Below are 20,022 nucleotides of genomic sequence, written 5' to 3' on the forward strand. Positions count from 1 at the left end.
CACACCAAAGGATAGGACCCATGATGGAGAGACTGCCCCTGCACAAAGCCCCCGGGGCACATCTGGTTTGTCACATTTTATACATGAGCAGAGGTTGAGTGACTCACCCACGGTCACACAGCTGGTAACAGGTAGAGGTGGGATTTGGGCCTGAGATATTCTAACCCTAGAGCAAATACATGTATTCTTGGCACCTATTGCCCCATCTTCAGAGGGAAGAGAACACTCCCTAAGCAAACAAGCAGTTCACAGTGGGTGCTGAGATGTTATACAGCATGTGTGACATCTTTTAGGAGAAGATGGATACTCATCCATCTCCACTGTATCTGGGACCTGAGTCACAAGCATCAATACCACAGTCAATGACTCGGGACTGTATTCCCACTGGTACTACTGCGCACACCACTTAAAATCCCCGGGCGAACCACTAACACCCAAGTCCCTCTCCCACACATGGTAGCAATCAGCCAGGTAGTCAGAGCACCTACTAAGTGCCTGGCAGGCCTGACATGAGAACAGAGCCCAGCAGGGACCTGTGAGGAGGCCCGGGACTGGGAGCAGTTTGAAATAGGCTGCTGCCACCCAGGAGAGACATAGATTGAGAGATGTGGATGAGATAGTAGAACAACACGCTGCAACACGGCTGAGGGAACAGTCTGTGGGCACATGTGCTGTCCCCACAGTCAGCTGACCATAAGCAGATGTGCAGACTCCTGTGGGTGGGGGGAGCTGGATGGGTTCAGAGAGCCGGAGACCCATCCTAGGGGGCCAGTGGCTTCCATTCCTATGGGAAGGCCAGCCAAGCCCAGTCTTGCCTATTACCACCACCAAAGTTCAAAGTTGGGTCTAATATATATTAAGAGGAAGTGTACATTCTTGGTAAGATTGAACTACTGGGCCATGAGCTGTGACCTTTTCTGGAGGGGGCCAAGGGTCACATCTGGGGGGAGCCATATTTTAGGAATGGGAGGAAGAAGAGAAGACCAAGGGGTATCGAGAGAGGTAGAAGAACTAGGGAGCCATAGAATGTTGGATATCAAGGAAGGTGAGTGCTCGTGAACTCAGAGATGGCCGAGAACCGTGGAGGTCAAGGAGCTGCGGGTAGGTGTTGGGGGTGGGAGGGGGGATCTGGCCACGGGGAACCAGCCATCCCTAAGAGCATGTGGTAACGATGCAGCAGAAGCTGCATGGCATGGAGTTGAGTGTGAGCGTCAGCAGCCAGGCAGGAACCATGTCTTAAGAAACAGATGGTAAATGGATGGGGGAAGGTGGACGGGCACTCCTAGGGAAGCAGGATGAAGGAAGCACCAGTAAGGCTGGGAGAACCTGAATGTGTTTCTAGGCCAAAGGGAAAATGCTCAGAGAGAGGGAAAGAGAAGATACCGGAAAGAGAGGGAGAGACAGGGGATACCACGGGCAAGGAGGAACGGGATAGGGAAGCAGGAGGAAGGAGGGAACCTGAAACCATCCTCACCGGCTGGCTTGCATTTTCCACAGGCAGGCCCAGAAGGACAGGGCAGGGTCTGTGGGTGGGCGGTGTGCTGCTCCACTTGGTGGGGACAGCCAGCGACCCACAGCCATACAGTGACTCCCCAGCAGACACAGGGCTCCCCGGCAGGGGCATAGGGCTCTGGGCAGGGCCCATCGGGGGAGGCCAGACCCCTGCCTCAGGCTCCTGGGAGTGACTGAGCAAGCAGTAGGAGCAGGTAAGCAAGGCCGGAGGTGGGGGGAGGTTGGCGCTGAGGGTCTGTCAGAATAGGGGAACTGAGGAGCTGGTCCTAAAGAGCATTGAGGTGCCATAAGGGGAGGGGAGAAGGAGAAGGGGAGGGGAGTGACAGAGGGCAGGACATTGCCGCAAGGGCTGCGGAGGGGGTTCACTTCTGAGTTAGGCATCTTGGAGAAGCTGGGGTCCTCACAGTGGCCTGAGACCCTTTGCTGTCTGCCCCCCAATTCCCCTCGCTAACCTCATCTCTCGCCTCGCCCTCCACCCCTCACCCCTGTCCGTCCAGACCCCCTGCACTGGCTTCTTTACCTCCCCAGTTTGTCAGCCTGCCATCCTCAGGGCTTTTGCTCTTCTCATTCCTCTCTACCTGAGATACCCTTCCCCGGCAGTGGAGCCCCCTACCTGCGCCTCAGTTCCAGTGTCACCTCCAGAAAGCCATTTTTCCTGGTGACCCTGTTCAAACCTACAGACCCCCAACCCCACCACCACCCACTCCTGACCCCCCCGCCTGCTCTCCTTCCACGGTGCTCCTCACCCTCTGAAAGAGCATGTCATCCTGAGCTCACAGGTGTATTTATCTAGCCCCCTCGGCCCCCCACACAGAATCTTTGTCTTCTGCCCACCACAGAGCCCCCAGCCCAGGGCTGGAGCAGAGCCGGGCGGGCGGAGGGGACCCCGGAGGAACAGGTGCAGCGAGCCACGTTCGTGGAGCGGCTGTGGAGGGAGGGGGCTGGCAGCAGAGCAGAGCTGAAGGCCGGAAATCGAGAGGTCAGGAACTCCATGGCAGGGATGGGACAGATGATCCCCAAGGCTGCCATCAGGGCGAGGCCAGTGGCACGAGGGGACGGCCACCTGCCTCACGCCACCGACCCACAGGAGCTGGCGTGCTGGGGGACCCGAGTGTCTGAAGTTGTGGGACATCAACCTGGGTTCCCCCCCACCTACAGCCCAAAGTGCCGGAATATTGACACCCCCGGAGACGTTTCCTGGCCTCTGGTTGTAGAGAAGGATGGAGAATAAAAGAGGATCCGAAAGTTAAATGAGAAAAGAATGGACGAGGCGCAGGCAGCCAGGCAGTAAATTAGCCCTCGCGCAACTGAGAGGAAGGGGAAGACGGGCGGGGAGCGGCCAGTCGGCACCTGCCGGGGCTCCTCGGGATCAGCACCTCTGGGTCCCCCCGGCCCCCCACCAGCCGGCGCCTGCCGAGCGGAGAGCACTTGATTAGAGAAGAGCGTAAGCCGAAGGTGGCTCGCTTCCTTTCAGAGGCCCGTCCCTCTGTGTGGGGTCCCGGTCCCATGCCTCTGGCTTTGCAAGAGAAAATGAAGCCGCTGCCTTTCCTGCTAGAAATGTTTAAAGAGCCAAGGCCCCACTTCCCCTTGGCTTCTCCCAGATCTTTTCTAGGAATTCCGCTGGTCACGTTACTCCTCCGTGTCATGATCGGCCCCAGCTCTTAGTTCGCTGGGCCTTGGGTTTTATCAGCGTCGCCCTGTTCTCTGGAGCATCCCCCCCCCCCCCCCCCCCCGCCCAGGACGCTGTGGCCAGTGCGGCACCTGGGAGCCCGTCCTGCTTCCTGACTTCCCTCCAGCCCGTTCTCCGGAGCTAACCAGCCCCCTGTGGGTGGGTTAATCATTGGGTCAGCGCTGCGGAGCTGGCGTCGGGGGCTCTGGGTTCCAGATGACACACCCAGGGTGCAGAGATTGGTCCTTTTTCTCACAGCCCCAGTTCAGGGCAGATATGGGCTTTGAACCCACAGCCGGTCCACATCTCGCTGCAGTGGCTGCTATCCCAAGGAGAAGGGGGGACAGCAGATGTCACTCGGGTATACCCCAAGAGCGCCTCACCCCCTATCTGCCACCGAGCCCCCTCCTGCCACCATCCCTGGTTTGCAGAGCCCCGCGAACACTGAACATTTCCTCCTGGCGTGCTGTGGCTACACTTGGCCTTATGTTCGGGGATTTGTTTAAATCCTGTAAAAATGGGTCAGATTTCAGGAACCTTACTTCACCTTTTACTGGGGAGTATATCTTGAGAGCGATGACCAGCACTTGGTCTTTTCCTAGCAGGTACTACGTGCCTGTATCTGTCATCTCGTTGAAACCTCACAGTAGTCCTCTGAGGTGGGTGGCGTTATCCCAGGTCTATAGACAAAGGCAGAGGAGCCATGGAGAAGACAGGGGACCTGTCCAAGGCTTACAGCAAGCGGCAGGACAGGGCCCCTAAGCCCCAAAGTATGGGTCTGCTGCCCTCATGTCATCAGCAGCCAGGACCCCCTGCTCAGGCTATCACTTACTGTCCTGCTACCAAACACATCTGGAAAGACCACCAGGCTACAAGAGCTCCCAGTTCTGGAAAATCTTGTATTCCAGCTAATAAAACTCCCACGGGCACAAGCTCTGTTCCTAACCCCTAGGTCATGCCTTCACTGCACATACGTAGTCATTTTGTTCACATGCACAGTGGACGTTTGGAATGGCTCCCTGTTTGGCAGAAGGGGCCTGAGCTGAGGAGGATCCCACGTGGGCGCCGTGCTGTGGATCTTGTCTGCTTCCCCGGAACCAACCACCCACACCCACCAGCCTGAGAGTGACCAGTGACCAGGGTGCAGTGACTGAGTCCGAGAACCACTAGAAGGGGGACTAGTGGGCAGATGACGGTGCATCACATGATTCTGTGTGGATCCCATCTCCCTCTCTGTTGACCTCATGTGTGCTTAATGTCCACCCCTGAGGGAAGCTTCCTATTTGATTTCCACTAGCTTTTTCTTCATCATTGCGTAGTGAACTCTGGCTGTAGTTCTGTTCCTTTAGGAGCCTGGGGTGACATCCATTAAATGGGGGTAGTCACAGTACCACCTCAAAGCATGGCTTTGAGGATGAGGTGAGTTTTGCCCTGGCTGCCTCCGAGGAGGCACTCCGTACCTGTTTGTCACTTGCTTCAGTTATGTGTTGCTCTGAAACTGCCCCCACACTTAATGGGTTAAAACAATACCCGTGTTAATGCTACGATTCCGTGGGGCAGGACTCGGCAGGGCTTGGCACTGGCTGCCATGGCTCTGCTGTGCTGCAGCATCCAAGATGGCCTTGGGCGGTTGGCTGTTGGCCAAGGCCCCAGGGGTTCTCCTCTGTGTGGTCTGTCTTTCCATGGGGTCTTTCACCACTCAGTGGTTTATGCAGCTTCTCAGCACAGTGGCTGCCTCCCAAGAGGGCAAACACGGAAGCCATAAGTCCCCTTCAGCTTCACCTGGAGTTTAACTGGGTCCCTTCTACCACATTCTGTAGGTCAAAGCAAGTCCCAGAGCCAGCCCAGATTCTAAGGGAGGTGATAGAAATGCTATATAGTGGTGGGAAGAGTGGCCTAGTCACCCCAAAGGAGGGCACACAGGATGGGAGGGGCCCCTGAGGCCAGTTTCAGAGGCAGCTGGTTTGGGAACTCTATGTTGGTCAGTGGATGGCTCCTCAACACGGCACCCCAAAAAGGGCAAATCTCAAAGGTGCCGAGGGGCCCCTGAGGCCAGTTTCAGAGGCAGCTGGTTTGGGAACTCTATGTTGGTCAGTGGATGGCTCCTCAACACGGCACCCCAAAAAGGGCAAATCTCAAAGGTGCCGAGGACCCAGACAAGAGGGGATCCTGCCCTGTGTTTTAGACCTGGGATCAGCAGACTCCTTCTGCTAAGGGCTAGAGAGTAAATATTTAAGGGTTGAGCTAATTTAAATTTTAGATTTTAACCAAGGACAAAATCAAGCAACTGTTTTTGCCAAAAGGCTGATAGTCTTTTTTACATTTTTTTCATTTTATATTTATTTGCTCACAAGCAGGTCGAACACAAATAGGAGACAGGTTGGATTTGGCCTGCAGGTTGTAGTATCCTGCTCCCAACTTTAGAGGGTTCTCTCCTGGCCCTCTGCCAGCCTTAGCTCACAGCCTTATAGGGTGAGAGCAACAAAGTCCCCGGGGCCTGAGAATTTCCTTCCATGACCTACATTGGCCTCTCCCTAAGATCCATTCTTGCTAGGGACACCACCCTGACTCCTGTATCCAATGGAGGGGGCAGTGGTGGTGGCTGTTCGCAGGGCATAGTAGGGCAGAGCTTGGACGGTCAGGCCGGGGCACAAAGGGTCTTCTTCATAGGTATGATAAAGGATTAAGAAGAAAAGTGGAAAGTGCCAAGTCTCCCAATACTGGAGTGGAATGTAGGGAGTCTAGGAACTCTACAGTCAACATGCCCCTCCAGGTTGTTGAGCGGTATTACAGACTGACTTATGTCCCCATCAAATTCATGTTGCTCCCTAACCACCCCCAACCTAATGAATGCATGTAGTGATATAAAGCCTTTAAGGAAGTTATTATAGGATTAAATGAAGTCATTGGAGTGGGGCCCTGATCTGAAAAGAAGGGTGTCCTATAGACCAAGAGACACCAGGAGTGCACCCTCACGGAGAAAAGCCTGGGTCAGACCCATGGAGAAGGAGCCTGGCTGTAGCCAAGAAGAGAGTCCTGGTCAGAAACCAGCCCTGCTGACAGGTGCCTTGCTCTTGGACTTCTAGCCTCTGGGCCTATGGGAACAAGATTGGATATGGTTTAAGCCACTCAGTCTGTGGAATTCTGTTCTGGCCACATGAGCTGACTTGTATGGGAAGGTTAAGGTAGTAGGAGAGAACGTTTAACAGTTCACTAGCTTGATCTATAATGTGTATTTAGACATCTGGTATTTGGGCCGGTCTCTGTTGTTCCAATGCCCTCTGCCCCCCCCTCCCCCCCCCGCTCCAAATGTTAGAGATGGACTCGTCCTAAACCCATATGGAGTCCTACATTTAGGCTAGGCAAATTATGTTGTAAACCAAGACACATTTTATATATTCACGATCAATATCATCATTTCTCTCACCAAGCAGAACAGGAAGGAGGAGTGAAAGGTCTCAAGGTCAGAGGCAGTCTCTCAGATGTCCTTGGCCAGCTCCCACTGACACGGTGGCACCAAGTTGAGTCCTGGCTCTGCTGCGTTCCCACTGTGCATTACTGCACTGGTGCTTGCTTGTGCCTCGGCTTCCCCAGTGGTAAACAGAAGTGGTGCCCTGCACAATGCAGCCAAGGACTGCTACTGAGGGGTAGCTTGGATTCACATTTGACCTCTGCTCCTGTTAGTATCACAGTGTATCTTGCTGTTGAGGAGGTTCTTGGAAACATAAGGGTGGGAGGAGAGTGTCTAAAAAGGTGTTTGATTTCTTCAGCGTAACAAGGGATGATAAAAGTCGTGCTAAAGAGGTTGGGTAGCCAAGTCAAATTAGGAGGCCACTGCCCCAGCCCCATTTTATTGTCACCGCCCTGATTTCTTCCGTGACCGACCCATGTTACCCAGGAGCTAGAAAGAAATTAGCCCAAGCCGGAGATTAGCTCTTCCTTGGCAGGATCACAGGGACTGGAAATGGGAACACTTGCCCACATGTGACTCAGTGATCATGCCTGCTCCGAGGGTCACGGAAGATCATGTCCCACTGCTCCACAGCGCACATCCCAGAGTCAGAGAAACGCCAGGGGCAGGGGCAGCTTTCTGCAGCCTGGAAAGGCGGGCACTTCATTCAGAATTTGATTTGCGGCTCCCTCGGAATGCGCCCAGCCACTTTCAAACACAGTGTGGCGGTTTCTTACAAAGTTAAACATAGTCTTTACCATACGATCCAGCAGCCAAGCAAGCTCCTGAGCGTTTGCCCAAATGAATCAAAAACTTATGTCCATTAAAAAAACCTGCACATGGATGTGTAGAGCAGCTTTATTCATAATTGCCCAAACTTGGAAGCAACCAAGGTGTCCTTCAGCAGGTGAATGGCCAAATAAACCGTAATACAGCCACAAAATGGAATGCTATTCAACATTAAAAAGAAATGAGCTGCCAAACCATGAAAAGACCTGGAGGAGCTCTAAGTGCATATTGCTAAGTGAGAGAAGCCAATCAGAAAAGGCAGCAACGCTGTGTGATTCTGCCCAGAGCACATCCTAGAAAACAGCAGAATGTATGGAGATCATAAAAAAGATTAGTGGTTGCCATGGGTTAGTGGAGAGGGAGGGATAACCAGGAGGGATAACTGGGCAGACCAGGGGATGTTGGGGGCAGTGAAATTCTGTACAATACCACAGTGGTCAACGCGTGTCACGGTACATTTTCAAAAACCCACAGAAGGTACACCAGCAAGAGTGAACCCTGTGACATAAGCTCTGGATGATAAGGAGGCAGCAGTGTAGTTTATCAGTTGTAACAAACCTACCACTCTGGTGAGAGATGTCCCATAGTGGGGGAGATTGTACTCGTAGGGGACAAGGAGTATGGGAACTCCGTACATTCCATTCAGTTTTGCCATGAACCTGAAAGTTCTCTTTTTAAAAATGTATTAAAGGGATCCCTGGGTGGCGTAGTGGTTTGGCGCCTGCCTTTGGCCCAGGGCGTGATCCTGGAGATCCGGGATCGCATCCCACGTCGGGCTCCCGGTACATGGAGCCTGCTTCTCCCTCTGCCTCTCTCTCTCTCTCTCTCTCTCTCTCTCTCTCACTGTGTGCCTATCATTAAAAAAAATAAAAATAAAAATAAAAATGTATTAAAAATCATATAGAGGCACCTGGGTGGCTCAGTCCATTAAGCATCCAACTCTTGATTTCAGCTCAGGTCATGATCTCAGGGTCGTGAGATTGAGCCCTACTTACGTGGAGCCTGCTTGAGATTCTCTCTGTCTCTTTCTCCCCACCCTCACACTCGCTTACTTGCTCTCTCTCTAAATATATATATATCTGTGTGTGTATGTGTGTGTGTGTGTGTGTGTGTGTGTGTGTGTGTATATAGCCTCTGGCCTTTCTCTGCTGCACGAAAGTCTGGGATAGAACTGGGAAGGGGGTCTGTAATTACCAGGCTCTGAGCTTTGCTTCTCCCTCCCTCTTTCCTTCCTTCCTTCCTTTTTTCCCTTTTTGTCTGTAAAGCCAGTATTAATCATTACAAACCACTTCTGTACCAATTATTTGCCTTCTGACCTTTTGGGGGAGCAGGACTGAGGTGGTCCTGCTGTTGGCTTTCTGTTCTCATAAAGTGAACAACCAGGAGGGTAGAAGAGGTGGGTACTATGAGTAGATTGTAAAGCACTTTTATTGCCATTAGAGAAATCATTTCCTGTTCTCCAATCCTAGATAGAGCCACAATTTTTGTCTGAATAGAAAATATTATACTTTGGACTCCAGACTCTCCATTTTCATCTTGTAGCAATTTTCTTTACACTTACATCATGACTTTTGTCCAACGATTTCAAATATTGCAGATATTTCTCATGTGGTGTACAAAGATCCCTGCTGTAAGGCATTACGTTTTAGTTTTATTTATCCGTTTTCCTGTCTCCCTAGTTAGAGTCACAGTCCCTGGGCCTAGCAGAGTACCCAGACCAAAGAAATGTACAATTAGCCATAAACAGTGGGGGCGGGGGGGGGGGAGGGAAGGAGGGAAGTGGGGAGGGGATGTGAATGAAAAAGGAGAAGCCTAAAGTTTTGCTGCTCTGGTAAAAATTAATTTAATTGCCTGAGAGCGGGATTTTAACGTCTATTTTATCCATTTATGTACCCCCTGCCTAGCAGTGTCCAGCACATAGGAAGCTAATATTTGCTGAAAGAATGAATGGAAAGTTCAGTGGTGATGAGAATTGCTAAGTGTCAGCAATCGTTGCAGGGTATTTAATACATATTGTGCATATAATCTCTCATAGCAGGACGTTTCCTTTGTCCTCCTGTGAGCCAGGTATACTTTACTGCCTTGATTCATTTCCACCTGCCAGCCAGGCCTGGGAGCCAGTCCTTACTTCCGATGTTAGGCAGCATGGAGTCATATCATAATCCAACTCATCCGCAATAAGCACATTTTATTTTGCAAAATACCATTTTATCCCCTGCCACGTTCCGACCAGGAGGATGCTGGAATTCCAATATCACAGCTAGGGAAACAGAAACTCAGGGAGGCTAAGCAGTTTGCTCAAGGTCACACAGCTCCCATGTGGCAGTGAGTGCTGGTCTCCAGAAGTCAGGTTCAGAACATTCACGTCACAATGTGCTTGCCACATGGTGGCCACTGGTGTCCTGGGCTTGGATGTACCACCCAAAACGTGTTTGGGAAACCTCTTGGCGGAGAGATGGAGGTGCTTCACCCTTACCCACCACAAAGCTTTCCTGCTTCTCAAACTCTGGTCTAAGCCGGGGCTGCTGGAAGGGGATGCAGTCAGGAGACCTTGACACTTACCCAGCCCAGTGATCTTTGAGCAAGCCACTTAGCTACTCTGAACCTTAGCTGCCTTTCCAGAATCCTGAAGACACTTTATAAAGCATCTATCTATAAGGCTCTCTCCAGCCTTGGCCGTCCAGCAATCCTATAGGCCCTTTTGATGTCACACTTCAGGGATGAGTGGTGCCCAGAGTTCGGGCTTGGGTTAGATCCACTCCTGTTCGTTTTGCCATGCTAGCTGCCAGCCAGGGTTCCAGTGCTGGGTGCACAGGAGGGTGGCCCAGCCCTGCTGGGGAAGAGTCTGGGGTGAAGTGGGGCAGACAAGCAAAGCAGCCTCGGCCTGATGGGGCAAAGTCCCAGGAGCTGAGTGGCCAGGGTCTGTTGGGCCTGGAGGGAGGGAGCAGACGAGTTGGTTCTCGAGCTCACAGTCCCAGCTGTCAGGACAGAACACCTAGAGGACACTCCACCTTATCTTTTTTGTTTTTTTCCCCCAAATGGTACTGTTTTGACACGTGTGTGTTTTCCACCAGGCACATAAAGAAGGCCTTATATGTCCCACATTCTATCCTGGGGAACTTAGGATATTTTTCAAAATGGCCATCATTTTTTTCATTGAAGTAAAATAGTTTTATTTTTGATCAAAGGAAGAGATATTTTTGTTTCCCTGAGACAGTAAAAGGAGTCAAGCATGTTTTATGCATAAAGGCCAGTGTGAATGTGTAACAGAAGCCTGGGAAGAGCCTTCTGCAGTCAGGCCGTCTGTTACGGTGGGTTCTGGGGTTTGGCGAGTAAACCTAACGTGAGAATGAAGAGTGGAGTCCAGTTAAGGTACAGCCAGGAATGGGAGAGTGAGTCTCCTTACACACACGTTGCCTTCCCATGGGTCCTTTATGACAAAGCGTCCAGAGCCAGAGTTCGTGAGTGAAGTGGTCATCTTGGCAGCTTCGATCCTGTTCAGCATTTGAACCCCTTTTGGGGCCAGTTCCCCCTGCCCCATAGCTGTCCAGAGAACCAGAGTTCAAATCCCAGTGCTGCTACTTACTTGCTGTGTGACCTTAAGCAAGCTACTTACCCTCTCTGCGTCTCATTTCCTCATCTTTGAAATGGGATGCTCCTACCGCATAAAAGTCTCACGAGGGCCAAGTGAGCTAACAGAGCTAAGGGGCCTGGCACATAGTGAGTGTTGTGATGGTGACGTTGCTTATAGTCATTGTTACTATTGCCAGTAGCATCTAGAAACTGTACACCATTACCCCCAAAAAAAGCTTTTGAAGCCCTATCCCCTTTGGGAGGCCTTTGACTATGGAGCCCTGGCAGAGGGTGGGAAGGTGGGTGGCTTCAGAGCAATTTTCCAGCCACCGTGGCCGCTGGCCTGGTAGGAGATGAGAAGCTGCCCCCTTCCCCTTTTATCCCTGGTGCTGTGCCCAGGCTGGGAGAAAGCTCATTCATATCTTACTTTTACAAGACAGACAGCCATTTGAAACATCCTGACATCTCCCCCTAAGCAGTTGGCTCATGTGAGCATAATAATAATGATCATAATGACAAATAGCAGTAAGGCTGAATGACAGTGGCTCTGCTGGGGGTCTGTCTTTGAAGCTAAAGTTCAGCCTCCCATGTGCTGCAGGGAGAGCTGCCAACGGAGACATCCTTGCCAAGTCAGCCTCCCCTTTGTGAGGCTCTCTGCTGTGGGAAACCAAATTGCCATGCAGTCCCCCTGGTCTTGGCTGCAAGCCCCCGTTGGCCCACAAGTCCCAGAGACACCTGCTCCTGTCCCCAGTGGGGACAAAAGCAAGAGAGCCTCACCATCCAGTCTGTGACCTCTGAGCCTGGCTCTCACCCCAAAGTTGGCTCCCTAGGCCAAAAAGAGCCCAGGAACCAGCGTGCATTGTAGGAGCCCATGAGGGGGTATAGACCAGCACCATCCAGTAGAAACAAAGTGCAGGCCAAATTGCATTTAGCAGCTACATTTTGCATATGTGTGGGAGGTTTTTTCCTGAATATTTATTATTTATTTATTTGTTTGTTTATTTAATCTCTACCCTGTACGTGGGGCTCGAACTCACAACCTCAGGATCAGGAGTCACATGCTGTACTGACTGAGTCAGTCAGGTGTCCCCTAACAACCACACTTTTTAAGAGTTGAAAAAGAAACCAGTGAAATTAAGCTTAATATATTTTATTTAACCCAATATATCCAAAATATGAATGAGATATTTTGCGGTTTGGGTACTAAGTCTTCAGAATCTGATGTGTATGTCCCACCTCTAGCACACCTCAGCTTGTACTGGCTGCTTTTCCCATGCTCAGTAGCCACATGTGGCTAGTGGCTGCTGTTGTACTGCACAGCGCAGGTGTAGACAGCTCACAAGGCACAGCGTAACCAACATCCTAAGTCATGTGTATCTAAATATTTATCTTCGAATGGGGCTCTCTAACACAGTTTCCCTTTTATAGTGAGATTTGTGGATATTGGTGGTATTTCTTGACAGCAGCTTATCATTGAGGGGAAAGCATGCTTGCCTCTAAAACTGAATTTGCAGTGGTGAGGTTGCAGCCATATACCTTGTAACTTAGATCTTCTGATGTTCCTGTTCTATCTAGCGCACAAGCCAGGGGAGATACATTGTGAGATTCTCCAAGACGAAAGGCTCCAGCTAAATTCCAAATCCCATCCTGTTATTACAATTGAAAGCACTGCAGTGTTCAGCGTGACTTTGTCATCTCAGCCCAATAGCTGAGCTGGCCGGCTCTACGGATTGCCAAATGCTACCGCCAAGAAAAAGGAGCCATTGGCACTTGGCATTCTGCTTTGGAAGCCTTGGAGGAAGGAGAGGGTGTTATCAGCGGGAGGCATGGGAGTTTAATACTGTGCTGTGCAAATAGAAAATAAAAATCAAGTTGGACCAAAATTGATAAAAGAATCAAGAAGAAAAAAAGTCTTCAGGTGGCCATGGCTTTTAGGATTTGTGAATCGTTCTTATCAGAGACAGGGTTTCTATACCCTTGACCTTGGACAGCTTTCCAAACTCAGGTGGCATTTTCTACCACCCAAGTAGAGGAGTATGATTGTAAAGAGTACTCGGGTATTTATAAGAATATAAGATATGAAATACAGCATGACCACACTCCTTCTTCCCCCTCCATGCCCCAGCCTGATAATTCCCACAGCAGCACTGTGCCCCAGCTCCGCCTGCATTAAAAACAGAGTAACAAAAACACTGATTAATGAAAATAGATTGCCAGGACAGGTTTTAATATAGTTACAGGAACAAATTTTGTTCAAGTGCTTTTGAAATACAGCTACAACTGAAATGATGATTTTAAACCTCTTTAATCCTCAAAGCCCTTTGATTAATATTTTATTAATCTCAGTATGAGTGCACATGTTTGAAAGCTATAAACTGTATTTTTAAAACAAAAATGTCAGTATCCTGAGCACTCCTTATGAACTGATTGGTTCTGGACCGGTCTCTTAAACTTCTTGCTCTGTCAGCTAGCTTTCTCACCTATAAAATGGGAAGAATGCTTATTTCTGCCCCACGGGATTCTACTGAATGTGCTTAGAGCACATTCTGATATATAGTGGATGCTTAACAAGTGTACTTCCTTACTCTCCCAAAGAGAATTTCTGTTGTTCTACTTGGTCCAGACAGGCTTTGATCCAGTCATTTCCTGTCTTGGAACCAGAATGGCAAGCCTCATCACACGTCATCAGGTAACCGCAGAGAGACTCATTTTGGTAGGGTTTTTTTGTTCTGTGGATATGTGCATTTTCCAAGTTTTCAAAAAAGAACAAATGTAGTTTTAAAAAGAAATGAAGGCCTCCTTGCAGCTTCTTTTGCTTGTCATTTCCTTGTCAAGAAAATGAGCTGTGGGATGCCTAAGTGGCTCAGTTGGTTAAGCATCTGCCTTCAGCTCAGGTCATGATCTCTGGGTCCTCAGATTGAGCCCCTGCATCAGGCTCCCTGCTCAGCAGAGAGTCTGCTCTCTTTCTCTTCCTCTCTCCCTCTGCCCCTCCTCCCAAATAAATAAATAAATAAATAAATAAATAAATAAAATCTTTTAAAAAGAAAGAAAATGAGCTATAAAGCTGCCCAGATCTAAACATGTACCCCCTTATTTCCACCCACGTTGAGGCAAGCCACAGGAGCTTGGATTTCTCATCCTGCAAGGAAAAATCTTAGTAATACATTAAAGAAATGGAGAGAAAGAGACAAGCAGAAAGTTTGTCTATGTGCCAGGACATTCCATTAGACATCGTGGGCCATTAAAAAAATAACCTAGAACATTGCAAAGTCACATGTGTGTGCAAAATGGTAGAATGGTCATGCTGAGCACCTGTTCAGATGTCTTGGCCTCGAATCCTGGGGCATGATCCATGGGTCGGGGGATTGTGTGTTTTAGACCACAACCCCGGGGTTTTAATAACCCATGTCATGCTTAGAAATTCAAATCAGCATCAATCTCTTCCACAAAGGCAGGTCATAGAATTATTCTAGTACTTCTGAGAGCCGCAAAGGTAGAGGGAAGCAGTCGGGGTCGGGTCTCCGTGGGCCGTCATCCAGCTTCACCAGTTCCCTGCATTTTGCCAACTCATTTCATCTGTTCCAATCCCTTCCTAGTTTGCTGAAGTATTTAAGACAAATCTAAGATGTCATGTCAGTTCAGCCATAAATACTTCATCTCTCATGCATTTCACTCATAAATATGCTCACCTCTAACTGAAAAGGGACGCTTTTAAACTCGTCACCGTACCATTTTACCACCTCACAAAATTAATGGTAATCTCTTAATATTATCTAATATCAAGACCACACTGTAGTGTTCCTGATTTCTTTTTTTTACAGTTGGCTGGGTTTGAGTCAAGATTCAGACAAGGTTCAAATGTGACATTTGATTATTTTATGTCTCTTTCAGAATGTCTTGAAACTTCAGCAGATGCGTTATCACCACCATCATCTTTGTTACTTTTAGCAAAATCCTATTACGTAGTTTGATTATCTTATTTATCAGACCTTCAGTCTGAATGACCTCTGGCTTTTTCCGAAAATTAAATCCACCCCACTGTCCCAATATTTTTCTCCAGGGAGGATAATTAAATCTAGCTTCAGACAGCACTGTGGCATCTCCAGGTGGATTCAGAGGAGCAGTTCCCAAGCAGGTTTTAGGCAGCGAGTCACAAGGAGGTAGTTCCCAGTGGGTGTGATTTGCAGGACCCTCTCCTGCTGTGCAGAAAGGCATACACGCTTGACTTACCTGTTCTAACACAGTCTTTTTGATTTACCGCTCAATGTAACTGCCGTATGTGTTTTCACACAGATAATCGCTTATCAGCCGTATGGAAAATCCGTGGACTGGTGGGCCTATGGCGTCCTATTATATGAAATGCTAGCCGGACAGGTAATGTGTCACTTTGTTTTCATACTTGTTTATTGCCGGATAATGTGAATGCTTCGGCTCTGTTCGGGCTAGGGTAGTGGGACCCGGCAGCTGATGCTGGTCCCACTTCCCTGACCCAGGTGAAAGAGGGAGTAATTCCCCCTCCCCCCCCAAAAAAAAGGATATTATTATATTCAATAGGCACAGCAATTATCTCTGGTCATAAAAACCCCAAACTGAGAGCTGTAACCTGGAGCATCAACAATGTAGCTTTTGTATTATACACAAGAGCCCCCACATGTTGAGGCCGACAGTGGCCTCTGTAGGTTTTCAGTGTCTCAAAACTGGGGCCGGGTTATGGCTCTCTGCAAGCTTGTCTGCACAGATTACCCCAGCTACTCCAGATTACCCGTGTGTATAAGTGGTATGATTATCAAAGGAAGAAGACGGTGAAACTTGAAGAGGTGTTTTAATAGCTTCTCCCCGTCTCTCCTCATCTCGCCCTTGGCAGTTCACTGCAGTTTTCACAAAAGTCCAAGGAGGCTGAACCTCCAGTTATAAAAAGACAAATTTCTCTTAGGAATGCAGTATGCATCAGATAATTAGAGGAATTATGCTTAAACTGCCCCCCTTTTTTTAATACATGGCCTTTGTATCTGTAGCACTGGGGCAAATCACACTAGCTGCTTTAACAAGCAACCCCAAAACCTCAGTGCAGTTTAACACACAACACATGGGTTTATTTTACATTCATGGCACAGCCCTGGGTAGGGGCAAGGGGGGGCAGGGAGTACTGATCCACATGGTCATTAAGGGGCAAGTTTCTTGCATCTGTTGTCCCTACAATCTTTTAGGGCCTCAGATTCCTTTAGTAAACCCTCTTTATTCAACTGGCCAATGAAGAGAGAGCAGAAGGGAAGTTTCACAGGATGTCTTAGGGCCAGGCCTAGATATGGCATAGATCACTCCTTCCTGCAGCCCACTGGCCACGTGGCCCCAGGGAGATGCAAAGGGCCGGGGAGCTGTGTGTGCAGGGGGTGGGGATGGAAGTACAGTGTACCTGTGAGCTCCGGAAGGGGAAGCAGGTTGGGTGAGCACCAGACCTCTCTCTCTTTACCTAACCACCACTCTGTTGTGGGCAGCTTTTTATCATTCCCAGCAGTCGAGTACTGGTGTCAAGGAGTTGGATCCTCCATAGCCAAAAGCTTTAGCTAGAGAAAGTGGAAAAAAATGCCCATGTTGAGCTGCCAAACTACCCCTGAGAAGATCTTTGAATCTTTGTTCTTGGGGGTGGGGGCCGAGGGAGAAAGTCAACCTTTGTGACATGTAACATCCATTGACTCCTTCATTTATCATTCAGTATATATTTGTTGAAGGCTTACTATGTCCACAGTGATCACTGTCAACAAAATAGACAGAAACCCTTACCTTCATGAGGCCTATAAGCTAGAGAGAGAGAAACCACAGGTGAGTTAAATATAGAAAATATATAATAGTGATAAGCTAAGAGAAAAATAATAAAGCAGGAAAGAAAATGTAGTGCTGGAGGAGGGTTGAATTTGTAGCAAGGATGGCTAGAGAGGGCTTCATGTAGAGCTAAAGGGAAGACCAGAAAAAAGTGAGAGAATGCCATGTGCATATGTGGAGTAAAAGCATTCCGGGCAATGGAAAGAGCAAGTGCAAAGGCCCTGGGGTGGCAGTATATGGCCATGTTTAAGAAAGGGATGGGAAGCCACCAATCTGGCCAGAGCAGAGTAGGTTAGAGAGGGAGTGAGAGGCCTGAGGTCAGAGAGGTTGGGGGGAGCCCCACATCTTGTGAGCATGGAAGTCATCACAGACCATCGGGTTTCCCTCTGGGATGGTAGACCATTGGTGAGCTCTCCTTATGTCTCTTTCATTGTCTTACATCTTTTAAATACTAAAGTAGTCTCTTTAGGTATTAAAAGATGTGGGGCACTAGACTACATCCGGTCATTAATTGAGAAGTGATGTCAAACTCGATTCATAGTAAAATGGTTTGTGATTATTAATTTAGGTTTTTAACCCCAATAAATTATTCATCTCAGGCCAAATACCCCTGTTTGTAAGCACAGAAAAGCAGGTTATCCAGAACAGTCATCAGTGAGACAAGAGTGTTGCCTGCCACTTGAGTCAATTTCCCCTCTTTAGAATTTTGACAATAAAATTTGACTGAATTATCGGCCCCCTGGGAGCCATGCTATTCATGAAGGCACAGAAAACTGAGTTTCCCCTTCTCGATCCCACTTGCATGTCCTGACTCTAGAGTCCAGAAACAAATCCTCTTTTCACTGAGTCACATTTGCATATGTCAACAGAAGAAGCTGGGTGGAAATAGAATCTGTTTCCAAGCGAGCTTTCCAAGAGATGGAATGAGCTGACTCTTCATTGGGCAGTAGGATACTAGGGCTTCAGAACCCGGGCCCCACACACACCACACACCACACCCCTACCCGCATCCTCATCTGTCTCGGAGCTCGAGGAGGTTCATTCCCTCCAGGAGAGTTCAGGATAGCAGCCCTCCTGCAGAGAAGTCCCCTGCATTTTAAAAATCCTGCCTCAGTTGCCTGTGGTCCCTGAGGCTCCGACCTGCAGGTGCCCTCCCCACACCCATTGCTTCTGTAAACATTCAGGCACAGTTTTCATTTCCCATCCTGCTTCTTAGACTCAGTCTGCCTGATACAATCGCTTCTAGTCTTCATTATCTGTTGAAGATGGTGACACTCTTTGAATATGACGTCTTAAAGATGGCCCACACTCGGGCACAGTGGCAGGCTCAGCCGTCGCTCCTCCAAGTCCTCAGCTGTGCCTGTCTCCAACACGGTGTTTTCATTTCAGGACCCACTTCTTCCCCATGACTCAATGCAAATTTCAATGTATTTCTGGGCTGTGAGTCAGCCGAGAAAGGGTAATGAAGGCTCTGAGCCTGTCCCCCAGAGCCCCCCGAAGCTGCAGTGGCCTCCAGACCCAGCCAAGGGAGTAGATGCTGTTATTGAAAGTAAGATTAATTATAAAGCTGTTGATGGGGTTATGGTCTAGATTTGTCCTCTTTAATCGCACAGGGCTGAAGATGAGCAGAAGAGGTCGTTTATTGCCATTTTCTTCTCGTTTGGTGTATTTATTGTCAGCAGGCAAGGGGGCAGTTATGTAGAAACAGCCTGAGTCTTTCTTCAGTTCTGGACTGCTTGACAAATATGATTACTTTGGGGCGTAAACAGTATTTACCCAGCACTGTAATGAGCATATTGCGGCTTCAAGCATTCATGGGTATTCATCATGAAGGGACCAGCCCTCTCCTCTTTATGTCTCCTTCTGCCACGGTTATTTATGCTTTGTCTTCATTCCTGATGAATCAGTAATAGGTACTTGATCCCAGCACTTTATCCTGAGTTGTCCCTTGGGTGCCCTCCCACCCCAACGCTGGTCACCAGTGATCCGCAGACAAATGTGGCGGGGCCCCAACAACCATGAACTATCAAAGGATTTAGGTTAGGAGTCACTTTGGAGGGGCACTTGGGTGGCTCAGTGGTTGAGCATCTGCCTTTGGCTCAGGTCATGATCCCAGGGTTCTGGGATCGAGTTCCACATAGGCCTCCCCACGAGGAGCCTGCCTGTGTCTCTCCCTCTCTCTCTCTGTGTCTCTCATGAATCAATAAAATCTGTAACTAAATAAATAAATCTTAGTTTAAAGAAAAAAAATCATTTTGGAAAGAAGTGATGTGGTGGTTCACATCACCCCTTACATGTCTTAAAATTCACAAATTGCCTATTGCTACGGAGAGCACCCCTGGTTCGGAACAGTCTTACACCATACTAAGACTGTATTTAATGCATAGCTTAGCTTGAGACACTATGTCCAGATTTGTAGAAATTTAAAAATAATCATGGGACTGTGGGAAAGAGGGGAGAGAAGCAATCCAAAATGGTCCTGTACTCACTCCTCAGCAGCACATTACCTCCTATTGTCCCCAGGCTCAGTAGCTGACATGGCTGGGAAGGAAAGTGAATATAATTATAACTTCACCCTTGACCTGCCTGCAACACTAAGGCCCAATCAGCAATTACCCATAAGAATGCTCCGGGGGTGATCTGGGGAGACTTAACAAGAAGCATAAAAATGTTCACATCCTCCGGCTGCGTAAGCCCACACCTGGGAAATTTTTCCTAGGAAGTAATTCAGAGAAGAAACAAATGACATGCACAGAAATGTTTATAGTAGCATTAGTTATCAGAATGTGGCCCTGGAAGCAATTGTGAATGTACCCACGGACAAATAAGCCAGTCTCTGATGGATGGTGTATCAGCTCCGTGCATTAATCTTGACCTGGGAGTCCCGGTAGCACAGAGACAGTGTTTGCAACAGCCAGTGAGAAACAAGAGACTCCAAACTATACATCAGTATTTGAAAATAATATGACAAGCCTATGAGTTCACAGAAAAATAAGAGCAGTTTCTGTATTGAGGTTGGGGATGCTACTTTCCTGGGCTTGCCCTCCCCCAAGAATACATGATTTTAATGCAATATGGGGCTCCGGGGAGCATTTCTCATTCTGAGTATGATGCTCATTCTTGCTGTTCACCAGGTGTTTTGGGTCTTCCTCCCTTCGGCACATGATGGGACTGTACCTCCCAGCTCACCCGTAGTCATGTGGAGCAT

The 20,022-nt window shown here is 48.8% G+C and overlaps 1 protein-coding gene across 2 annotated transcripts in view; it reads left to right on the forward strand.

The window, feature by feature from the left end:
• The window catches only part of PRKCA (protein kinase C alpha), a 395,469-nt gene that overhangs the window by 350,492 nt on the left and 24,955 nt on the right, over nt 1-20,022 (forward strand). For both annotated transcript variants that reach the window (XM_072781076.1, XM_072781077.1), the window contains one exon: nt 15,288-15,368. In XM_072781076.1, the coding sequence (XP_072637177.1) occupies nt 15,288-15,368 (81 nt within the window). The remainder of the gene's footprint in view (nt 1-15,287; nt 15,369-20,022) is intronic.

This window comes from Canis lupus, chromosome 16 (assembly GCF_048164855.1).
Source record: "Canis lupus baileyi chromosome 16, mCanLup2.hap1, whole genome shotgun sequence".
NCBI classification, from domain to species: domain Eukaryota; kingdom Metazoa; phylum Chordata; class Mammalia; order Carnivora; family Canidae; genus Canis; species Canis lupus.